Below are 23612 nucleotides of genomic sequence, written 5' to 3'. Positions count from 1 at the left end.
GGCCAGAGCTCAGTCGGCTAGTGCAGGTGTTGTGATATTACCCTCATCGGTCCTGAGTATGGTGCTGTATATTTGTCAATATCCTTATAGTCTCAAGTGACAGGAAACCAATCTCAGGCAGGAAAAATTATTGGCTCATGGAATCCAAGAGAAGGTATTAACAAGAGGGGGAATGGAGATGCTGATGGGTCTTTTGTCTTCCATATTCTGGTGAACTAAAACAAAGCTATTACTCTAACAAAGCTATCGCCTTCATTTTATGGAGGAAATTACTATTCCATGACCAATCTAGTGACCATCTCTTCCCAAGGCAGGTGGTGACCTGAGAATTCTGTGCCTGCTTCTTGACACCTGCACCACCATGCAGAGGCTGATGAGGCTCCAAGTCCTCTGGGGCATCCGCCAATCCTACAATGGCGTTCACCCTGCCCCTTGGTACCTTTGCTGCCGGTCTTTATCAAGAGCAGGAGCCCCAAGATGGAATGACCATGATAGACCTGAGGAATTTAACTTTGCAAGTGATGTCCTGGACTATTGGACTCAAAGGGAGCAGGTAAGGACGCACTCATGATGGGAGGTGAGAACAGGATTGGCCTTACTGACCTTATCATGATCTTAGTAGACTGAAGGGCAGAGAGACAATAATGGCTTCTGGCTCAGCTTAGCAGTGTTGCAGGAAAACCTTACATCTGGGGGTTCAATTCTCAGCCTAGTCACTTTCTCAGTCCTCTGAGCCTCAGTGGTTTTATCTATGAAATGGTGATAATCTCAGAGACAAGATAGCAGGTGAAAATATCTGGTACACAGTCATATAATTGTGACCAAAGTTTCTAATGACAAGTTCGACAAGTTGACCTTAGTTGGAATACTTTTTTTTAATTTTTTAAATGTTTTTTTAAATTTATTTCTGAGAGAGAAAGAGCCAGCATGAACAGGGGATGGTCAGAGAGAGAGAGGGACATACAGAATCTCAAACAGGCTCCAGACTCTGAGCTAGCTGTCAGCACAGAGCCTGACACGGGGCTCGAACCCACAAACTGTGAGATCATGACCTGAGCCGAAGTCATGCGCTCAACCAACAGAGCCACCCAGGTGCCCCAACCTTTGTTGGATTTCTTACCTTTAACTCATGAGACCATGAGCCTAACTGGAATTTGTATCATTACGCTTGGGCTTAACTTCAGGCTACACTCAGAGGGAAGGGACAGATCACTTGATTGTACACATGAGCATCTGACACATAGCTAGGTCATGTCATCTGTCATTCTGTGAGGATGGAATGTGCAGCTGGGTTCCTTCCATTCAACTACGTACTTGAGTGTAGCTTTAGGGTATGTCCAGAGAAAATTGCCCCCATGGCCTCTAGAGGTTACACGTGTCTACCCAAGTGCTCAGTTTATTTCTCTTCAAGAGACAGATCAAGAAAGGTGCAACAGGGACATTAGGAGTTGAGTAGACAGTTCATGGTGCCCCAGCTACTAAGTCCCAGCTGGTGATGTCCACAGTGGGGAAAACTCACCCAACACTGTCTGTGGACAGAATTTACCTGCGACACAGCCAGAGAGTTAATATAGTTTTTAAATTTCCCATGAGCCTGCATTTATATGTTAGTATTTAACTAAAGTGGGGGCTTCTCTCCATCACCTTCTTTGTCCTTTCTCTGAATTTCCATAATAATGCCAAGGGAGGGCATTTTTTAATATGCACTTTTTAAAATACACTTTGCATTTATTACTATGATTAGATGAACATTTCCATTATCCCCACTTTCTAGAAGATGGAACTGAGGTGCCAAGGGTTTAAATAACACACAGAAACCAGCACATACCTCAGAAGGGAAAGGACAGGATTTGGGTCCAGACTATCTGATTCTGCAATACATTATTTCACGTGGCCTCACAATTTGATGATACCAAACATCTCTTCCTTCAGACTCTAAACTGACTTTCATCACTGCCCTGACCAGTAATCTAGTTAAAGAACTTTTAAATCATAAGATGGGCTGGAGAGGGAAGAGGTAGAGAGCAAGAAGTGATGCCATCACTTTCCCCCAATTTATAACCCTCATAGTTAGTTCAAACATCAACCCGTGGAGACAACCCCCAAGTAAGTATGACCCCAGGGGTGCCGATCTTTGTTGTGTTTTATATCATCATTGTTGATCCTTTCCCATTTCTTCATATCTCCAAATTCTCCCCACCCCTAGCATCGTCATGCCAATATATTTATTCTCCCAACACTTCTCACCTGTATGTTTCCACTTTGCTAATTGCCTTGATCATGATCAGTGTCTCTCTGGTGATACATGGGGCCTGTCACCTAGCTGATGCTCAGTAAACACTGATGGAATAAAATGTTGAAACCTGCCTTACAAGCCCCACAGGGTTTGACATTGTTCCTATGAAAGACCCTCTAGAGGGTCCACTGTAGTCCACTCTGGCTTCCTGGACCTCCCTGTACAACTTAACAAGTACCATCCAAGAACTGATGCATGGCCTGAGCAGCAATGCCGCCCAAACCATAATAGAGTGATAGAATTTATTTTAACTCACATTTTAATACATTTTTTAATAAAATATAAGTTAGAAAGCTAATACTTTTATGTGAAATCTTCTGACAGTGTGTATGTGTGTTTATGTGTGTATGCATGAGTGTGTGTGGTGGTGGCAAATAATTGGTTATAAAACAATCATATTTAGATTTTTATGTTTATTTTTGAGAAAGCATGGACAGGGGAAGGGCGGGTGGGGTGGCAGAAGATCCCAAGTGGGGTCTCTACTGAAAACAGCAAGCCCAACGTAGGCCTTGAACTCATGAACAGTGAGATCATGACCTGAGTCAAAGTTGGACGCTCAAACAACTGAGCCACCCAGTGCCCCAGCAAAGAATTGGTTATAAAACAAAAGAAAGTAGTTGGTAAGCCGACAACTTATGTCCACAGGTGTAATAGAGGCCACCGGTTAGTAACCCCTGACTTTTCTTAGAAATTAAACCCTTTGTGACTCTAGGCTCCTAACATAGTATACACAGCTTCAATTGATTCCTAGAGCTCCTCCCAAATCTGTTCATGAGAGGTTGCATTCTGTCCAAATTCATTCATTCTGTCTCTCTGATACTATATCCATCCATCCATTCTTTCATTCATCTAAAGCTTAGTGAGCCCCTAACATGTGCCAATTACTATTCTAGATAATGGAGATAGGAAAGTAACCAAAATGTGCAACACTTCATTTTTCCTCTATAGATTGTGTGATTCCCCATTTCATGTCCTAGGATAGGTGAGTACAGTGTCAGAGACCTTACATTTTATTTGTTTTGGCAAAAATCATGACAAACAATTTCTTCCTACCAACCCTTGATCCAATTTTATATTAAACATTGCTCAATAAACATAGTCAAATAGATATTAATTGTCGTTGACTCTGGGTCTGGAGTTCTTTCTTGTCCAGCAAGAGAGTAGGTTGCAGGATTAAAAATGCAAGAGAGGCTAATGTCCAGGAGAAGACAAGAGTCCCGAATAAGGGTCCTTGTTCCATTTTTATTAGAATCAGAAGGCTGACAAATGTGGTGATGGGTGTGCAAAAAGAGACAATGAAATCGTGAACATTAACTCATGGGAATGAGGGAAAGGGGGTTTTGAAGGCAGACGTGAGGCCCCACCTCTGTTTACCTAAACTGGTCTAGGGGACAAGAAAGACAGAGCATGCTACCTCAGAGTCAACAAGGCACCTTTCTTTTGTTAATTGACTCCACTTTGGGCAACTTCATCCCAGAGCAGTCTATAGCCCTATTTACTCATTTACCACTTTGTTCCTTCCTCCCTATGAAAGCAGCTTTCTGATATAGTATTAAGTTGGGAGGCGCTTACGCCCTGAATACCTAATCTTGTTAACTCATCATGGATGTTTTCATCCTGAGAGTCCCTATTGCTATACCTTTGTGCTATCCTGGGGCCTTTGTCCCACTTTACCTATTCTGGGGCCTTTTCCCCCCAATTTACCTAATCTTATTTTCCTAATCCTGTTTACCCAAACTTGGATGTGTACATCCTATAGCCTTCTAATTCTTTATGCTTTGTTACCCCGTCAGCACAGGCTCAGGGAATTCCCAAGCTTATTCCCCACAATTAATCACAAAGCTTAAAAAAACAACCACCAATGGATGCCATTTCCCCACATTCCCTGGCTCTTTGTCCCATATTTGCCCAAATAGATTAGTTTATGTGCCGCCAAAATTTCCAAGTTCCTTAACATTAAACAGTCAGATCTGCTGAGATTTCTCTGAGTCAGAGACTTTGTCTTTTGTGGCTCCTGGTTTAATTCTGTAATTTAATGTAAGAAATTAATAACAGTCTAAGGACCTGTGCAGTTCAAAAGGGTCTTTAAGTTCCTTTCAAACTATTAGACTTTTGTCCCAGCATCCCATAAAGGAATCCTTCTTGATATTCACAAAAAGGGTATATTTTTTATAATTCTAATACACATGTAGGGTCTGTGTCACTAGAATGTAAGTTCCATGACTGGAGCTGAAATCAGATGCTTAACCACTTGAGCGACCCAGGCAGCCCTTTCTTAATATTTCTTATAGAGAAAGTTTAACTGTAACGACTTCCCTCAATTTTTGTTTATCTGAGAATAACCTAATTTCTCCCTCATTTCAAATGACAATTTTGCCAACTATAGAATTTCTTTTTTTCAAGTAATTAATTAAATTATTTTTTAATGTACATCTAAGTTAGCATAGAGTGCAACAATGATTTCAGGAACAGACTCCTTAATTCCCCTTACCTATTTAGCACCCTCCCACAACCCCTCCAACAACTCTTTGTTTGTTCTGTATGTTTAAGTCTCTTATGTTTTGTCCCCTTCCCTGTTATTATATTATTTTGCTTCCTTTCCCTTATGTTCCTTTGTACCTTAAAGTCCTCATATGAGTGAATTCATATGATATTTGTCTTTGTCTGACTGACTAATTTCACTTAGCATAATACCCTCTAGTTCTATCCATGTAGTTGCAAATGGCACAATTTCATTCTTTTTGAATGCTGAGTAATACCCCGTTGTATATATACACCACATTTCTTTATCCATTCATCCATCGATGGACATTTGGGCTCTTTCCATACTTTGGCTATTGTTGATAGCACTGCTATAAACATTGGGGTGCATGTGCCCCTCTGAAACAGCATACCTGTCTCTCTTTGTTAAATACCTAATAGTGCAACTCCTGGGTCATAGTGTACTTCTATATTTGATTTTTTGTGGAACTTCTATACTATTTTCCAGAGTGGTTACACCAGTTTGCATTCCCACCAGCAGTACAAAAGAGATCTTTCTCTACATCCCCACCCACATCTGTAGTTGCCTGAGTTGTTAATGTTTGCCTATCTATTCTGACAGGTGTGAGGTGGTATCTCATTGTGGTTTTTATTTGTATTTCCCTGATGGTGAGTGATGTTGAACACTTTTTCATGTGTCAGTTGGCCATCTGGATGTCTTCTTTGGAGAAGTGTCTATACATGTCCTTTTTCCATTTCTTCAGTGGATTATTCGTATTTTGGGATTGAGTTTGATAAGTTCTCTATAGATTTTGGATACTACCCCTTTATTTGATATGTCGTTTGCATATGTCTTCTCCCATTCTATCTGGTGCCTTTTAGTTTTGCTAATTGTTTCCTTCGCTGTGCAGAAGCTTTTTATTTTGGTGAGGTCCAAATAGTTCATTTTTGTTTTTCTTTCCCTTGCCTCTGGAGACATGTTGAGTAAGAAGCTGCTGCAGCCGAGGTCAAAGAGGTTCTTGCCTCCTCAAGGATTTTGATGGCTTCCTGTCTTACATTTAGGTCTTTCATTAATTTTGAGTTTAGTTTTGTGTATGGTGTTAGGAGGAACTTGACGGAGGAACAAGGGGGAGAAGAAGGGGGGAAATGGTGGGGGAAAGGGAGAGAGGCAAACCATGAGAGACTCTTGAATGCTGACAAAAACTGAGGACTGATGGATGTGGGGGGGAGGGGGGGATGGGTATGGAGGAGGACACTTGTGGGGATGAGCACTGAGTGTTATGTGGAAACTAATTTGACAATAAACTATTTGTAAAAAAAATTAAATTAAATTAAATTTTTAAAAAAAGAGTGTAGTCCAAGTTCATTTTTCTGCATGTCACTGCCCAGTCTTCCCAGCACCATTTGCTGAAGAGACTGTCTTTATTCCATTGAATATTCTTTCCTGCTTTGTCAAAGACTAATGACCATATGCTTGTGGGTCCATTTATGGGTTTTCTATTCTGTTTCTTTGGTCTGAGTATCTGTTTTTGTTCCAGTACCGTACTGTCTTTATGATTACAGCTTTGTAATACATCTTTAAATCTGGGATTGTGACATCTCCAGCTTTGGTTTTCTTTTTCAATATTGCTTTGGCTATTCAGGGTGTTTTCTAGTTCCATTCAAAGTTTAGAATTGTTTGTTGTAGCTCTGTGAAGAATGCTGGTGCTATTTTGATAGCGAATGAGAAATGTAGAAATTCTTGATTGACAGCTTTTTACCCATCAATTCAAATATGAAATCCTACTGTCTCCTGGCCTACCAACCACTAATAATATTAGTAAGTACTCCTTATGTATGATGAGTCACTTTTCTTTTGCTGCTTTCAAGTTTTTGTCCTTGGCTTCTTCGTTTGATTGTGTGATTCTGTGTGGATCTCTTTGGGTTTTCTTTCTTTTGTAATTTTTTTTTATTTTAATATTTTTTGAATAGTTTATTGTCAAGTTGGTTTCCATATAACACCCAGTGCTCATTCCTACAAGTGCCCTCCTCCATGCCCATCTCCCCCCTTTACCTCTCCCCATACACCCATCAGTCCTCAGTTTGTTCTCAGCACTCAAGAGTCTTTCATGGTTTGCCTCCCTGCTTCTCCCCCAACATTTCCCCCCTTATTCTCCCCCACGATTTTCCGTTAAATTCCTCCTAACTCTCCTATACATGCAAACATATGGTAGCTGTCCTTCTCTGTCTGACTTATTTCACTCAGCATAACACCCTCAAGGTTCGTTTGCTACACATGGCCAGATTTCATTTTTTCTCATTGCCATGTAATATTCCATGGTACAGATAAACCATATCTTCTTGATCCATTCGTCCATTAATGGACACTTAAGCTCTTTCTATCTTTTGGCTATTGTTGAGAGTGCTGCTATGAACATTGGGGTACATGTGCTCCTATGCATCAACACTCCTGATTCCCTTGGGTAAATTCCTAAGAGTGCTATTGCTGGGTCATAGGGGAGTTCTAGTGTTAATTTTTTGAGGAACCTCCACACTGTTTTCTAGAGAGGCTGCATCAGTTTACATTCCCATCAACAGTGTAGGGGGGTGCCCATTTCTCCACATCCACGCCAGCATCTAGAGTCCTCTGATTTGCTCATTTTAGCCACTCTGACTGGTTTGAGGTTGTATCTCAGTGTGGTTTTGATTTGTATTTCCCTGATGAGGAGGGATGCTGAGCATCGTTTCATGTGTCTGTTGGCCATCTGGACGTCCTCTTTGGAGAAGTGTCTGTTCATACCTTCTGCCTATTTCTTCAGTGGGTTGTTTGTTTCTCAGGTGTGGAATTTGGTGAGCTTTTTATGGATTTTGGATATTAACCCTTTATCTGATATGTCATTTGCAACTATCTTTTCCCATTCTGTCAGTTGCCTATTACTTTTATGGATTGTTCCCTTTGCCGTGCAGAAACTTTTAATCTTGATAAGATCCCAATGGTTCATTTTTGCTCTTGATTCCCTTGCTTTTGGGGATGTGTCAAGTAAGAAATTGCTGTGGTTGAGGCCAAGGAGATTGTTTCTGGCTTTGTCCTCTACGGCTTTGTGGTTTCCTGTCTCACATTCAGGTATTTCATCCATTTTGAGTTTATTTTTTTATATGGTGTGAGAAAATGATCTAATTTCATTCTTCTGCACGTTGCTGTCCAGTTCTCCCAGCACCATCTGTTAAAGAGGCTGTCTTTTTTCCATTGGATACTCTTCCCTGCTTTGTCAAAGATTAGTTGGCCTTATACTTTTGGGTCCAATCTGAGTTCTCAATTCTATTCCATTGGTCTATGTGTCTGTTTTTGTGCCAATATCATACTGTCTTGATGATGACAGCTTTGTAGTAGAGGCTCATGTCTGGGATGGTGATACCTCCCGTTTTGGTTTTCTTCTTCAATATTACTTTGGACATTCGGGGTCTTTTGTGGTTCCATACAAATTTGAGGATAATTTGTTCTAGTTTTGAGAAGTATGCTGGTGCAATTTTGATTGGGATTGCATTGAATGTGTAGATTGCTTTGGTAGTAATGACATTTTAACTATATTTATTCTTCTCTCTTTGGGTTTTCTTACTTGGAATTCATTGAGCCTCTTGTATTTGAACATCTATATATTGAATGAGTGGATGAATAAATAAATGCTACTATATACGTTTATATTCAGTACAAATATAGTTTTGCTTTTTTTCAGCTATTATTTCTTCAAGTAAGCTTATGGCTCCTTTCTCTCTCTTCTTCTTCCAGGAGTCCCATAATATGTATATTGGTCTGCTTCTTTCTATACTGTGTGTCATGGGCTCTGTATACTTTCCTTACTGGTTTTTTTTTTTTTTTTTTTTTTTGCTTCTCAGACTCCATAATCAGCCTAACTACAAGAAAGTAGTCCTTCTTGTAAAGTTTTCAATTCAGTGATTGTATTTTCCAGATCCACAATATCTCTTTGGTTCTCTTTTATAATTTCTTTCTCTTTGTTGATATTCTCAGTATGTCCATATACTGTTTTTCTGATTTCCTTTGGCTCCTTGTCTGTTTTCCTTAGCAATTTCACCATACTTAAGAGAATCATTTTAACTTCTCTGTCTACTAACTGAAACCTGTGTTTCTTTAGGTTAAGTTTATGGAGATTTGTTTTATTCCTTTGAATGGGCAACATGACCTTGTGATCTGTTGTTGAACATTGGACATTTGATAAAAGCAGCCATCTCTGTCTGTCATTACAGCCTGACTCCATGCAGAGAAAGGCCTCCAGTAATCTGACCACTGTGAAAACTTAAGACTTCTCAGGTCTTCAGGTCTCAGGCATGTGTCTTTCCTAGGCCTGTGCATGTGCTTTTTTCCCCTTAAATTTCCCGTATGTGATACTGCTTTTACATGTTTTAATTTCATTACAAGTCTCAAATCTGCTTCTTCTTGGGGCTCTAATATTTTAGTGTCTTCCTCTGCCTGTAGTCTCCCTTCACGGTGGCCACAGTTCTACAGTTTCCACTCAATGTGGCATCTGCCACTGCTTTCAGCCACCTCCAGTCTGATATTCAAACTATGTCACCATTCCTATCTGAGCTCTGAGTGAGATGAGGCAGAAATCATTCCCTCAGGCTGCCTCCAGACAAGCCAGAATACTGAAACAAATTCCAAGGGAGGGGCTGAGAATTGGGTGGCTTCCTTCTGACCATACTACATAACACCAGAGAAGGGATGGGACAAAGGTAAGTAGCAAAAACAACATAAAATTGCTTACTATTTAGAGTATGAGTTTTTTATTGTTTGGGCGTTCATTGGTTGCTGCAGTTCCTTGACTGTTTCTACAGTTCCTACACAACTTTTTTAGTCTGTTGATGACTTGATGTTTCTGTGAGGAAACGCTGATTACCTTGGAGCTTCCAGGTCTGCCTTCTTGCTTATTTTGCCTCCAGATGTACCTTAATTTTAAAAATAAATTCCCCAAATATTCAGGAATTAAATTAGTCTTTTGTTTTGTTGTAACGAGAATAATAAGGATAGTAATTTATTTTAATGTTCATTTGTGAGAGAGATCGAGAGACAACAGTGAGAGAGACAGACAGAGACAGAGACAGAGAGATCAAGTGGGTGAGGGGCACAGAGAGAGGGAAGCAGAGGATCTATAGCAGCCATCCTTCTATGCTGACAGCAGTGAGCCCAATGCAGGGCTCGAACTTATGAACCATGAGATCACGACCTGTGCTGAAGTCGAGCACTCAACAGACTGAGCCACCCAGGTGCCCCAATAATGGTACTAATTTCATTGACTACCTACCATGTGTCCAGGCACTATCATATACACTTTATCTCTTTTAATAACTAATTTAAACGTTACTACTTTCTAGGTAGTATTGTACCCATTTCATAGATGAGAAATGTACCCATTTTATACATGATAAACATGTGGCACAGAGGGGAACATAGTGTCCATATGAAACTAAGAGAGACACATGGGGGGATGAAATATTAAGGCTTTAACAGGTGACATGGAGCTATTCATGGTTTGATGTGACTTTAAGGGAGGTGGCTACAGTAGACCAGAAGAAATTGGCTGGATCATACCCTATCCATTTCTTTTGGTTCTATAAATGCCTTAAAAATGGGTCTCAGTTCTTAAGCTACATTTTCATGTCACTATGGTAGTGATTGGGCAAGTAAGTACCCTTTTCTTCTAACCTAGGAAGTAACACATGGTGTTTGATCTTGACCAGGAGGGAAAGAGAGGTTCAAACCCAGCTCTGTGGTGGGTGAATAACCAAGGGGACGAAGTGAAGTGGAGCTTCGGAGAGATGACAGACTTATCCCAACGTGCTGCCAATGTCTTCACCCAGACCTGTGGTTTGCAACACGGAGACCGTCTAGCCTTGATCCTGCCTCGAGTGCCTGAGTGGTGGCTGGTGGTCATAGGCTGCATCCGAGCAGGTAACTCAAAGAGATCTCAACATACTTTAGGTCTGGCCTAGAGTCTCTGGGTCCTGAAATATTAATATTTCCCGAACTTTTTTTCTTATCCTTCATATCCTTTCTCTTTCACAGACCCCTTTCAATATTCTTTTACTCCTTCATATTCTCTCCTTCATACTCTCTCCTTCATACTTATATACCCTTAAACACAATGTCATAACTCTCTAATTCACACACACACACACACACACACACACACACACTTTCTCTTGCAAACTCATTTTTTGTTTTTAAAAATCCATCTATTGCTAACATTATGCCCCCGTCCCACACTGACTCATTTAACTATCAGTTGCAGACATTGTGACATCCATAAACACCAGATAAACACCCATAAACCCTGGAGCATGCATCTGCTATGATCCATGACATTCTCCTCACATAACCAGAACAGAGTTATCACACAAGAAGTCTAACTTTGGTATAATATACATCCATAGCAATAGCCAAAATTCTTTAATTGTCCCAACAGTGTCTTTTGTAGCATTTTTTGTTGTTGTTGTTAAAATCCAAAATCCGATAGAGGATCATGCATTGCATTGTGTTGTCAGGTCTCGTCAGTCTCCGTTAATCTAGGCTTTTCTGCATGACAACATCTTGGAAACGTCTAAGCCAGTTGTTTTGCAGAAGGTCCTACAAAATTTGTATTGCTGACTCATTCTTCAGGATTATAATCCGATAACCATTTTTAGTAGGAGCTCTAGAAGGACAACGTGCCTATCTCAGTGCTCTACATCAGGAGATACGTGAAGTTGGTTTCTCCTATCATTGGTGATATTATTGACAAATACTTTGCCTGAGAAGGCACTGTTTCCCTTTGTAATTAGTAAGTAACCTGTGCTGTAATACTTATGAGACTGTGTGAATATTCTGTCCCCCAACTGTCTTTCTCCCTATGTCTTGAAAATCCATTGATGATTCTTGATTGAATTGGATATTATTATGGTGGTTTTATATGAGAATTTTCTAATTATGTTATTCCCTCTACACTTATTAATTAGTATTCTTCTGTAGAGACTTCCATTCCCCTTTTAATTTCCTATCTATTTATCTATATAATTTAGAATTGGTGTGGGACTCCTGAATTCTTTTTTTAATTGCTTTATAATGCATATATTTCCACACAAATAAAATACTACATTAATCCATCAAGGTCATGTGGAATCAGGAATTAGCAGCAACAACAGAGAGAGTATAGAGAAGCCATGTCATCTGTAGAGCTAAGAGATGGCACATGGGAAATCCAAGATATGAACTGAGCCCTCTGGGATAGGTAGAATAAAAGAAAAATAGAAGCAAAGGAAGGGAATTCCAACAATGGGCATAGCACATGCAAAGACTTAGAGTCAGGAGAAGCCTGTGTGGAGAATAGCCATATTGAAATAGGGAATAGATTTGTAAGAATAAAAGGTGGAAGGTGGACAGTGCCTTCAGTGTTTGGTGGATAGTATGATGCTTTCCTGGAGAGAGGGCACAGGTGCTGGTGAAGAGTAGAAAAGTGGAGGGGGGAAAGTCAGTGTTCTGTGGAACCTGAACAAGTAAAGTATGGAAGATGGGTAGTAGCAAGGTTCAGGACAAGGCATCTGGTGGAGAGATTAGAACCCAATAGGGGCACACAAATACTTGAACTCTTGGAGATGGAAGATGGAAGGGAATGTAGAAAAGTTAAGAAGATAATGTACTTAAATTTGGATGTGAAGAGTGAAGAAAAGAGAGGAGATTCAAGTTGACACAACTGTCTGAAAGTGGAGGAAGTGAGAGGAGAAAAATGGAGGCAGGGATACAGGTAATCCTAGTGTCAAAAATACTGTCCTACTTACGTTCATAGTTCCAGATCTCATGTAAAGCAGGATACACCTGTCTACTGCTTTGATCCATCTAGCATAGAAGAGGTTAGGCCAGGCTTTTGAAATTTTAGTGTGCATAGGAAACCCTTGGAGAGCTTCTTAAAGTGCAAATTCTGGTTCAGTAGGATTGGGATGGGGTATGAGATTTTTGTGTCCTGGGTGGTGCTGATGGTACTGGCCCATGGATCATACTTTGTACAGTGAGAAGCTAGCAGATTTCTATGCAGATAAGCCAGGCCTGAAACCCAAAAGTTCCTTTTTTATCCCCAGGTATAATCTTCATCCCAGGAACCACTCAGATGAAGGCCAAGGACATTCTCTACCGGTTACAAATGTCTAAAGCCAAAGGCATTGTGACCATAGATACCTTTGCCGCAGAGGTGGACTCTCTAGTTTCAGAGTGTCCTGCTCTGAAAACAAAGCTCCTGGTGTCTGACCATAGCCGTCAAGGGTGGCTGGACTTCCGATCCCTGATTAAGTGAGTTTCTGATCTGATGAATGTGTTTTCTAAGGAAGGGCAGGAGAAGCCCATTCATTCCCAAGTACTGCATTTTCCCCCTGCTTTAAATGAGGAAATGTTAGTCTACTTATCCAAGTCTCTCACAAATTCCTTTTGATTTCTAATATTAGAAGAACTGTTTTTTCCTCCAGTGTTGTAAAGCTCTATTTTTCTGACTCCAGCCCCTCACACTGGATCCCCAGGGATCCAAAAGAAGGAAATATGACTTCTCTCCTTTTGTACTGAATCCCTTTGCAGATCAGCATCCCCAGATCACACCTGTATTAAGTCAAAGACGCTGGACCCAATGGCCATCTTCTTCACCAGTGGGACAACAGGCCTTCCCAAGATGGCAAAACATAGTCATGGACTTGCCTTGCGATCCTCTTTGCTTTCATGGTAGGAAAGAAGGCATTGACTTAGATGCTGGGCCACACGCCTGGGGTGGTATGTGCATGTGTGTGTGCATGTGTGTGAGCACACATGTGGGTTGGGAAAAGAGCTGTACGTAGAATTGACTCACCCTGTTTCTTCTGTCTGGGCTCATTGGTTCAGACTCCTGAGAGTCTTGACAGGTAGACACTGGGAATCCTAATGGTTTGCTAACAGAGGCCTCTGGAGACCAAGGAGGCCCATTTAGGTCCTGCCTGAGCACCTTTATAAGAGGTGTGTAAGAAGTGTGGGTGGAGACCGCAAGCATTCAGCAAACCACAAAAATGACAAGCCATTGTGTCCCTGTCAATTGACTCAGGGTTTGGTGGCAAAAGACAGAATGTTTTAACAATGTCACCTGAAGTGACCGGTCCTTTCCATTTCCCAATTATGAACAAATGAAACGTGGAGTTACTTAGTCATGAGCTCTTGGGAAAAAGGGTAATGGAACCAAGCAACAACATGCCACTGCCCCTAATCTAGAAAATCAGTCATAGAGGCTTAAGCTGTAGCCTTGGGTTAATCATTTAATCCATTTTAAACCGAGCCTCTTCTTCTCTCTGTCCATACTCCAGATAAAAATATTCAGACCAGAAGAAGTTCCATATATTTTCTAACTTATTAACCAGACCAGAGGTCAGAGAAGACTTTTTTTTTTGTTGACAGTGCAGCATTATGTGCAGATGCAGCGTTATGCAATGATAGCAGTTGACTAGCAAAACCCTGGAAGAATGGGGGTGGAAAGAAGGCAAGGGCTTTCTGTGCAGTCTGAATGACAAGAGCAGAGGCACAAAGATATTAAAATTGGCATTATAAACTACAGAGACTTTGGGATATCTCGTGCTCAGCCTATGTGATAAGGGGCATATGGAAGGAGTTGGGAACCAGTGAGCAGGGCCCAGGATCTAGTGGCCTTGGTATACAGTTTAGAGTCTTAGAAAATGACGAGGAGATTTTGGAGCAAAGGGATGTATTTCAGCTAGGGAAAGCCCTAATCAGATTTGTGTTTTTAGAAGATTACTGTGGCTGCAAGATGAAGGGAGTCAGGAGAGATTAGGATCGGTTCGAGGTGCCTGAGGGACACTGCAGAAGAGATGTTCAGTGGGTAGTTGGGTGTGAAGCTGAGAAGACAGGTCTTCCTAGCTAGTAATATTCTGTGGGTGAGCCACAATCCTAAGGTGAGGGAGGGTGAATTGTTTATCCAAGCCCTTCCCTGCTAATAGAAAAACTCCTCAGAGCCTTAGTCTGCTAATAGGAGGATTGTGTTTTCTCAAGGAGTTACACACAGACGTCCCCCAGGAACAGTTAGATAGGATAGAGAAATGAGAAACCTTTCCCACCCTGCTTTTCGTTTAATGCCCTAGTGGATAATTGTTTCCAGTCCTTTACCAAATGTGATATTAACTAGTGTTCTCTCTCTCTCTCCCTCCATCCCTCTCTCTCTTTCTCTTTATCTTTCTCCATCACAAATGACAGAAAGCCAAATCTAACCCTCTTTAGGCCTAAGAGTGAAAAAAGGAATTTTTTGATCATGAGGGAGGCATCCAGGGTTTGGCTTCAGACATAGCTAGAGTCTCTGGGTCAGGTTTTCAACTCTCCATCTGCTGTGTTTTGATGCACTTCTCAGAAAGGCTTATCCCTTGTTAACCCCAAATGGCTGCCAGCATTTCCTAGGAATGTATAAGTAACAGAGTCAATTCCCAGCCTTAAGGATCATTATAACTAAACCAGTTGAAATCACACATGACCAGAAAATAGGATTTGGCATGTTTTAGGGACCTGGGGTGGGAGTGTGTCTGGATCCCACTCAAACCACATGCACTGAGAATGAGAGGTGGGTCTGCCCTGAAAGTCAGAGTCCCTAGCCCTCAATCGATCATATCCTCTCATGATCACCTAGCTGAGGCCACTTTGTTTTGGAGTTAGCAGGCAATTAATGCAACTGAAGACATCTGATGTCCTCTGGTGCTTTTCGGACCCAGGCTGGATTATGGCTTCCGTGGGGTGCCTGTTTGAACCATGGACAGCAGGGTCTACACTCTTCATCCATCATCTGTCTCAGTTTGACCCTAAGGTCATTCTACAGGTAAGAAGATAAACCTTCCAGTACCAACAAACTCCTAGAAGACACTCATGTTTCAAACTCAAAAACTGGACCTGCTGAGAAATATTTTATTTAGCAAAAAGTCTTATTAGCATAATATAACCCTGGTTCAGGGTTTCTCAAAGTGTGGAGCACTGAGTTAGTTACTGTATGAGAATCACGTTAGATGAAACCTTGAAGAAAATGCATATTCCAAGCCCTCCTTCAGCCCTATGAAACAGACTTCCTGGGCTTGGGACCCTGAATAAACATTTTAAGAGATTAAACCAATGAGAGCAAGCCAGGTCTCCTGGATTCTGGATCCTGGATCTGCCAGAGCCAGGTGGCTGGTGTGTGTGTGTGTGTGTGTGTGTGTGTGTGTGTGTGTGTTGTTCTTATTATTGTTGCTCATTTCAATAAACTGTTTAAAACAGTGCCCTTAGAAAATGACAAATAGGGCTTCTTATTCCATGTTTCACATTTATTTGTGGTTTACTTGTACTCTGAGCCTCAGTGTCCTCCCCTGTGAAATGGAAGTTTTAATAATTCCTATGTCACAAAATTGTTGAAATATAAATAGGTTAGTACAGGAGAAGTGGGTGAAGTGCTTATCCCTGAGTTGGCACAAGGGAGGCACCCAGGAAGCAGTGGTGGAAGCTGGTATTGTTAGGTATCTCATGGTAATAACTCAAGGCACCCATGTGAACCCTCTCGCTATACTTCCATTCATCTGAAAATGCTCTTTGCATCTCCACACACACCTTTGCTTTCCATCTCACAGGTACACCTGCCCCTCCACCTCTCAAAGTCCAGTCCCCACTCCCCTACCTCAGCCCCTGCAAGTTCTGTTCTTTACTCTGTCCTTCAGTTAAGAGCCCTTCTCATTTTCTTCCATCAATTAAAACGTTTCTTCTGTATTTTCAACCTTTCACTTTCTCCCTCTCCATTAATCTTTTATCCTTTAAATGTTTTCTCCTGTGTTTTCAACCTCTTCCACTTCATTAACTGTATTCCCCCTTAGTCCATTAACATATTCAACGTTCCTCATCCTAAAAAATACCTTCACCTTACCCTGGTACACACCGAACCAACCGAGTCTTTCCTCCCTTAATATCAAATTTCTCTATAGAACATTCTCCACTTGCTGCAGACACATCCTCTTCACCCTCCTTACCGCTGAACACTGTAGTCCTCCAACAGTCTGTCCTCACCGTTCTTCTTCCTTGTAAACAGTCTCCTCTACTTCCATTTCACCAGCATGGGCATCCAGTCAAAGATTCTCAAAAGTGTACCTTCGGTCTAGTCTCCCTCAATGCAAATTCCCCTTTGTTTATCTACCCCAAGTCCGTCTGATGATGCCTTCAGCACATCAGACATTTCCCATTTCTCATTCCCCACCTCATGTCAATATCATTGTTCACTGCTCACATCATGCCAGTCCCTGAGGCTTAAAGCTGCACAAAGAACGCCAAATCCATCTTTCCCCTCCCCCCTCCACTAAGTACATGGGTGTCTCCAAAGTGTCAGTATATTTTAAGCTAAATTATTTTAAATTACTAATTATACAAATTTACACACATACACAAATACACACAGATCAGCATTTGAAAGTTTAAATATTTTTATTTATTTTTTACTTGTGGGGTGCCTGGGTGGCTCAATCAGTTCAGAGTCCTACACTTAATCTCAGCTCAGGTCTTGATCTCAGGGTTGTGAGTTCAAGCCCCACATTGGGCTCCGTACTGGGAGTGAAACATACTTAAAAAAAATTAGCACAAGACATGAGCAGACATTTCTCTAAAGAAGAAATCCAGATGGCCAACAGACACGTGAAAAGATGCTCAATATCACTCCTCATCAGGGAAATAGAAATGAAACCACAACGAGATATAACCCCACATCTGTCAGTATGCTAAAATAAAGAAGACAACAAACAACTTTGGTGACGATGTGGGAAAAAAGCAAACATAATGCGCTGTTTCGCAGGAGTGCAAGCTGGTGCAGCCACGATGGAAAACAGTATGAGATTCCTCAAAAAATTAAAAATAGAATTACCACATGACTCAGTAATTGTACTACTGAGTATCTACACAAATAATACAAAAATACTATTTCCAAAAGATATATACACTGCTATTTTTATTTCAGCATTATTTGCAATAGCCAAATTATGGAAGCAGATCAAGTGTTTGTCCACAGATGAATGGATAAAGATGTGGTATATGCATACATATATGCATATACCTATACATATAGACATATATGTGTAATGGAATATTACTCAGCCATAAAAAATAATGAAATCTTGCCATTTTCAACAACTTGGATGGATCTACAAGGTATAATGCTAAATCAGTCAGAGAAAGACAAATACCATATGATTTTGCTCATACGGAATTTAGGAAACAAAAGAAACAAAAAAAAGCAAGAGAGAAACCCCAAAGGAGACTCTTAACTGTATAGACAAACTGATGGTTACCACAGGGGACGTGGGGGGATGGGTGGAATAGGTGAAGGGGATTAAGAATACACTTAACACGATGAGCAATGAGTCATACGTAGAATTGTTGAATCACCATATTGTAAATCCGAAACTAATATAACACTGTATATAAATTACAGTGGAAAGAAAGGGAGGAAGGAAGGAAGGAAGGAAGGAAGGAAGGAAGGAAGGAAGGAAGGAAGGAAATTGATTCGACTCAGAAAGACAGGGACAGGGACATCTAGGTGGTTCAGTCACTTGAGTGACCGGCTCTTGATTTTGGCTCAGGTCATCCCAGGGTTCTTGGATCAAGCCCTATGTGAGTCTCCAAATTTAGCATAGAAGCTGCTTGAGGCTCTCTCTCTCTCTCTTTCTCTCTCAAATAAAAATTTAAAAAGAGAGACTGAGAGAGGAGGCAGATTTCCCCATATGCCCATTACTCCTCCCTGTGGTTCTGTATGGAAGCTATAGATACTCCCATTCTACAGACGAGGGAACAGAATTGCAGAGGAATCAAATAACAGGATTGAAGTCAGGCAGGCAGACCCCAAACCCACATTCTCCCCTCTTGAGTGTTCCTTGCTCTCCCAGGGTATCTCCAGCCTGATCCTAAGCTGAAAGACTCCCACCTCTAGCAAAACAAGGGTGAATACCAGACATTTTAAACTATCTGATTTCCAACTGACCTCAATCTTTCTGAATTTACTTCTTAACTTCTCCTGTCTAAATCTAACCTCAGTCTTCCTAAAGTTACTTCTTGTTCCTCTCCTGCCTAAATAAACCATATTTTGACTATACTTCAATGTTTCTTCAACTCCGGAGACTTTGCTCCTCTTACCCCTTCTATCTGCAAGAACCTCCTCTATTCCTCTGCCTGTGGAGACCAGATCCATTTGTTAAATACCCCAGCTAGATAAATGCCACCTGTTCCATGAGGCCTCTGGATCATCCAATCAGAAGGAGTATTTCCCTCTGCTAAGTTCTTCTTCCGGTCTCTCCTATGAGACTCTGTGAGAGAAATCTCCCAGTTCCTGCCTTACCAGTTGAGTCCTGTTTTATCTCCTGTATTAATACACACTCCCAGTTGCGATGTTGTCTAACTCTTCTTGCATTTCCCCCATCAGTGCCTGATCCATGTCACACAGAAAATCCATGCTCGATATAGGCATATTGAAAGAACTAACAAATGAATAGGGCTCTCCTACAAGGGGGATCAGAATTAAAATGGTAATAATTGATATTTTAAATCTTTACTACAAGAATAAAATTCTTCTTTCCTCACTTTCTAGACATTGTGCAAATACCCCATCACCCAGTGCCTTGCTGCTCCAGCTGTGTATCGAATGGTTCTACAGCAGATTTCTACCAGGTATGGTAGAAGTGGTGGGAGCTGGTCATAACAATCTTTGGGTAGGAATGTAAGGAATCCAGTGTACTGTGGTCTGACTTTTTTTTTTTTTATAAATTTATTTTTTTTAATATTTTTATTTATTTCTAGGAGAGAGAGAGAGAGAGAGAGACAGCGTGAGCAGGGAAGGGTCAGAGAGAGAGGGAGATACAGACTCTGAAACAGGCTCCAGGCTCTGAGCTGGCAGTCAGCACAGAGCCCGACGCGGGGCTCGAACCCACAAACCGCGAGATCATGACCTAAGTGAAAGTCGGACGCTTAACCGACTAAGCCACCCAGGCGCCCCTGGTCTGACTTTTTAACTGTGGTTCTTTGAGGGGTGTGTGGGTGTGGTAGTGGTAAATTAAGTGTTGGTGGTGATAACTATCATTAATCAGCCTAATTAATTAATTAAAGTGGGACTCAGAGATCCAAATGAAATGCTCAGTGGGCCATGCATTATTGTAGGTTTATTATTTTGTGAATATTTTTCTTAGGAAAGGACAGAGATACAGAAAAAGACATAACACATAAATGTATAGACTAATAAATTGTTGAAAATAAAACACCTATGTCACCACTCACATGAGTTACAAAAATAGAACATTGCCAACCACCCAGAAATACCTGCATGGCTCTCTATCTTCCCAAAAGGAACTCATATTTGACTTTTATGGGGTTAATATCCTTATTTTCCCTTATAGAAACCCTCCTAAGTAACTCTCAGCAAATTATTATATTTTACTTACCTTTGAACTTTGCATATAATCATACATTATTCCATAATATCTGGCTTGCTTTTTCAACTTCTGTTTTTTGGATGTGTCTATGTTGCTATATATTGCTATAGTCCATTTTCATTGCTGTGTAATACCCCATTGTATTAAAATATTGCATATTTTTTATCAGTTCTACCATTAATGGACACTTATGTAGTTTTTATTTTGGGGTTATTGATGACTAATGCTAGGTTGACTACTTTTACATGTACCCTGGTGCATATAAGCATGCATTTCTGTACCATTTTCCTGGAAGAGGAATTGCTAGTTCACTCTAACACTACATTCTACCACCCGGTTTTCCAAAATGCTGAACCAATCTATGCTCCCACTAGCAAGGTAGAATTCCCATTATTCCATAACATTGGGAGTATTTTTTTGGTCAGAGTTTTTAATTTCTGTCCATCTGATGGATATATAGTGTTCTCTTACTATAGTTTTGTTTTTGCATTTTCCCATGTTTGTGAGCTCATCTTAGCTCAACTGGAATCTGCTCTTTGAAACATATGGACATTTACTAATCTTTTAAAGACTCTGAAATTAAGATGATTCCTCCAAAATTCAGAGTAAGATGTTTTAAATATAGACTTAAAATATTAAGGTATTTAATGACTATCTTTATGAATCTAAGTTTGAAACACAACTTGATTTTTTTCATGAAGCCTCATGCTAGTTGGACTCCATTTGTGTTTCACAGTTCAGAAGAAGCAACTTTTTGAAGTATTCCTCAGATGAGTATCTTTGTCCAAATCCAATAACTCCCCCAAGTCATAACTAATGACTGTATCAGACTCTGCCCATGTGATCTATTTGGAATAAAGTTGCAGAAGAATGAAGAAGACACTTCAGTAAAACCACCTTCTTGTCCATCTCCCCCAACTCTGTATGTACCCAGGGCGGGATGAAGAGGATGAAAAGGTGGACTAGATGGCTGCTGCCTCTCTGATCCTCAAGAGCTAACCTGGCTCAGCCCCTGGCCAGCTGGTACTCAGATCTCAATCGCTTCTCCCCATGCCTTTCAGGGAATCCATCATTACTTTGTGGCTGTTTTGTCTTATTTATGGAAAATTTTATGAGGAAAATGAAAGAGGACTTATGTCACGAATGGACCTACTAGAAACATTCACAGCCAATGTTTCTGCTCTGTCTGAAATTCCTTCTCTCAGGGCTGTTACCTACACCCCTTCTCTCTTTTCCTACATTCATCCTGGTCTTCCTTGAGGTCCTGAGCAATTCATTTCCACCCCTTCACTTGGATTTTCTGCTCAGAAATACAAAACTCCTTCAGTTCACGTGTCCCCACTCTTCATAGAAGGGAGTTTATCCTCACATGCTTCTGGGGGTCTTATCACCCACTCATTATCCTTTATAAAATGTCCATCCACCTAGGATGTTAAGGCAGTGTCTGATAAATATGTGTTTGGCATCTCTTTACATCAACTTCCACATTTGATTCAAACCTTTAATCAAATCCATTAGCCTCACCAGCACCACCCACCCCTTGCCAGAAGAGTTGACATGAACCAACAGGAAATGAGTGACTTCCCCTTGTCTTTGACCTCCAGTAAATTGCCCTAAAGGCAAATAAGAACACGAGAAAGCAAAAGGATAAATGATCCAGATGACAAGGCTATGAGTGAGCTCTTAACACTCTGGGCCTGGGGTAGAGCATCCGAGACCTGACTGCAAGCTCTGTTGATACGTTGCCTTCCCCTAGTCTCAGGTTTCCTGCCCTGGAGCACTGCGCTACTGGTGGGGAGGCTCTGCTGCCAGAGGAACAAGAGGAGTGGAGAAGACGCACGGGCCTTCTGCTCTACCAGGTCTACGGACAGTCAGAAACAGTAAGTAGACAGTCCTTTCTGGGCCCATCAGTGTGTGCTTAGCCACGGAGCCCGCATGTGTGTGCAGAGGCCCCACCCTGTTCACAGCATTGCCTGAAGACCATGGGAGGCTTCAGAGTTAGACTAATGTGCCCCAAATCAATTCGCACAAAGACATTTCACAGCTAATCAATTTGTCAAGAGGCCAATGTGCTGGAAACTATTGGATGAAGACTTTCAAAGGGGTCTAAGGACATGATGCCACTGTGTGTGTGATCATTAAGCTCTAAGGAGATCATCAAGGGTGGCGAGATGGGAGGTTCTCTCCAGTAACAGGGAAGCCACCACCCACAAGTTCTGCCAACTTCACCATCCCTTCCTAGGGAGGCAAACACAACACTAAGAGTCAGCCCCAGAAGTTCATTTCTGGATGTTTAGGTGGACAGCACAAAGGTTTGATTGTGGTACACTAGCTGGAGTGGAGGAGGGAGCAGAGACTTTCTGTATATACCAAACACACACACACACACACACACACACACACACACACACACACACACACACAGAATGTGATTCTCAAAGGCATCAGTAAGCAGACATGTGGCAGTGCATTCAAAGTATCATGCATGCATTCAAAGTATCATGCATGTCATAAACTACAAAAACTTTATCAATGACAGTGGAGGCGCATATCTCTCTTCATACACATTCTGAAGCCATTTCTATTGCTGGACAGGGCCACTCCCCAACTTCCTTATTATCCCCAAGGCTGACAGAGGGATGGCTGCCATCTCAGGAGCTGCAGCAAAATGGCTGTTTTAGCCTCAGTTCACATATTTCACTGACTTTTGGGGGAAAAATTATGTTAAATAATCAGTTAATTGATCTGCCTGCAGGCCTGAGAAATATTTAGATTCCACCCTTGTCCTGTATGGTTCATAGTTTATATTTGGACAAGGAGGAGGGTGGTAAAATGGGAAGTACCTACACTCATGACATCAATTATTTGCAACAACAGACAGAATACCCCCTTATAACTGAGTGGTGCTTTATATCTGACTGGTGCTTCATATCAAAGTACTTTTTACCTACTGACTCATCTAAGGAACATTTTCCGTATGCCTATGCTGTGAGCAGCAGCATAGCAAAGGGGAAAAGCTTCCCTTCCTAGGAACTCCGACACCAGTTCAAATATCAGCCTTGCCAATCACAGGATTCAAGACCATTAGCATACCATTGAACCTTCTAGAGTCTATGCTTCTCTATCTCCAGAATGGGAGTATAACCCAATCTTGCTGGGTTGTATTAAGGGAAATGAAAGGATGTATATACGGCTCTGGCTACAATGTCCAACTACTTGTATATGCTCACCTTGCAGTCATTCTTCTGTTTAAGCAGGTGTTGAACTAGAATGCTAGGGGGATGGAGTATAGAAATGAATGAGGCAATCTCTATTATCAGGATGCTTGTTATCCACTGAAAGAAACAGACAAACAAAAATAAGTATAATGCTCTGATGG

At 41.2% G+C, this 23612-nt stretch overlaps 1 protein-coding gene across 1 annotated transcript; it reads left to right on the top strand.

The window, feature by feature from the left end:
- Positions 1-361: 361 nt before the first annotated feature.
- On the top strand, positions 362-22113 carry LOC120227306 (acyl-coenzyme A synthetase ACSM1, mitochondrial-like; the record flags this gene model as incomplete). The annotated part of the gene is made up of 7 exons (XM_039225449.1): positions 362-553; positions 10511-10721; positions 12881-13088; positions 13368-13508; positions 15468-15627; positions 19396-19475; positions 21990-22113. Coding segments are annotated over exons 1-7 (1116 nt in total), but the record flags the coding sequence as incomplete, so codon positions are not given.
- Positions 22114-23612: the final 1499 nt, after the last annotated feature.

The sequence above is a fragment of the Hyaena hyaena genome, unplaced genomic scaffold (assembly GCF_003009895.1).
Source record: "Hyaena hyaena isolate Hyena2069 unplaced genomic scaffold, ASM300989v1 scaffold_2162, whole genome shotgun sequence".
In the NCBI taxonomy this organism is placed as follows: domain Eukaryota; kingdom Metazoa; phylum Chordata; class Mammalia; order Carnivora; family Hyaenidae; genus Hyaena; species Hyaena hyaena.
The sequence above is the reverse complement of the archived record's forward strand: the minus strand, read 5'-3'. Positions and strand labels throughout refer to the sequence as shown.